At 38.9% G+C, this 1,104-nt stretch overlaps 1 protein-coding gene across 1 annotated transcript in view; it reads left to right on the top strand.

Annotated features, from left to right (window-relative positions):
- Window positions 1-1,104, top strand: part of Hfm1 (HFM1, ATP dependent DNA helicase homolog) — an 83,024-nt gene that overhangs the window by 81,005 nt on the left and 915 nt on the right. The window contains exons 38-39 of the mRNA XM_026785336.1: window positions 262-373; window positions 468-619. Of these exons, the coding sequence (XP_026641137.1) occupies window positions 262-373; window positions 468-619 (264 nt within the window). The remainder of the gene's footprint in view (window positions 1-261; window positions 374-467; window positions 620-1,104) is intronic.

Below are 1,104 nucleotides of genomic sequence, written 5' to 3'. Positions count from 1 at the left end.
GGCACACCTCTGTGAGTTGAGGACAGACTGGTCTACACAGTGAGTTCCAGTACAGCCGGAGTTATGTAGTGAGACCCTGTCTCAAAAAGGAGGAAGAGGAGGAAGAAAAAGAAGAAAGAAAATATACTAGTTCTCAATGAGTATAGGAAACAATATCAACTCTTTTGTAGTAAATATAAGCTTTATATTCTCCAGAGTAACTGTTAATATAGAACAGTTTGTTTTTCTTTCATAAATTTCATAAATAATTTATTTTTTCAGTTATGCTTCATCACATGAAAAGCCAGATATTTATCTATCAGATTGTGCTGTGTCCAAGTCTGGTCCATCTCCTGTCACAGAATCACCTCTACAAACTGGAAGTGCAAACCTTGTAAGTCATGTACTTTTTGTTTTTATTTTAACTTTTGTTTGAATGCTTAACTGTCAGTGATTGCTGTTTGTTTGTTTTTTACATTAAAACATAGGTCAATTTTCAAGAGAGAAGGCAGCCAACTCTCTCACCAGTGATTGAGAGGGTAAGTTTTACCCGCTCTAACAAAACGCCACAGTCTCTCAACCTTCAGGGAGTGGATATTTTCATTGGAAACGGTGACTCTAGAAAGGAAATTGATCTCAGGTAGGAACTCTTCAAACACAGTCCAAGGCCTTACCAGCAAATACTTTTACAAACACATTTAGCATTGTTTGATTCATTTTAAAGATGCGTGTGTGTGTGCGCGCACGCGTGTCTACTAGTGAGTGCAGGAGTCAGGTCCTTCTGGAACTGGGGTTACAGGCAGTTGTGGGCTGTCTCGTGGATGATGGCGTTGAATTCGGGTCTTCTGGAAGAGTAATGCATGCTCTTAACGACTGAGCCACTGCTCCAGACCCAAGATCAGAGACAAACCCCTTTGCTTACTAAAAGCATGGAAATTGTGGATCTCCTGAGAATAGAGATCCTTAGTACCATCAAGAGTAGAAACTAATTTTCAAACCCTATGCTATTTAACTGTAAAACGCTGAGTTGATAAAGCTGTTTTTACTCATTTTATTGACAGTATAAACTGTAGTGTCATTGGAGAAATACAAATGACATCAGCCAACTTATACATGTTCCAGTCA

Source organism: Microtus ochrogaster, linkage group LG1 (genome assembly GCF_000317375.1).
Source record: "Microtus ochrogaster isolate Prairie Vole_2 linkage group LG1, MicOch1.0, whole genome shotgun sequence".
Lineage (NCBI taxonomy): Eukaryota > Metazoa > Chordata > Mammalia > Rodentia > Cricetidae > Microtus > Microtus ochrogaster.
The sequence above is the reverse complement of the archived record's forward strand: the minus strand, read 5'-3'. Positions and strand labels throughout refer to the sequence as shown.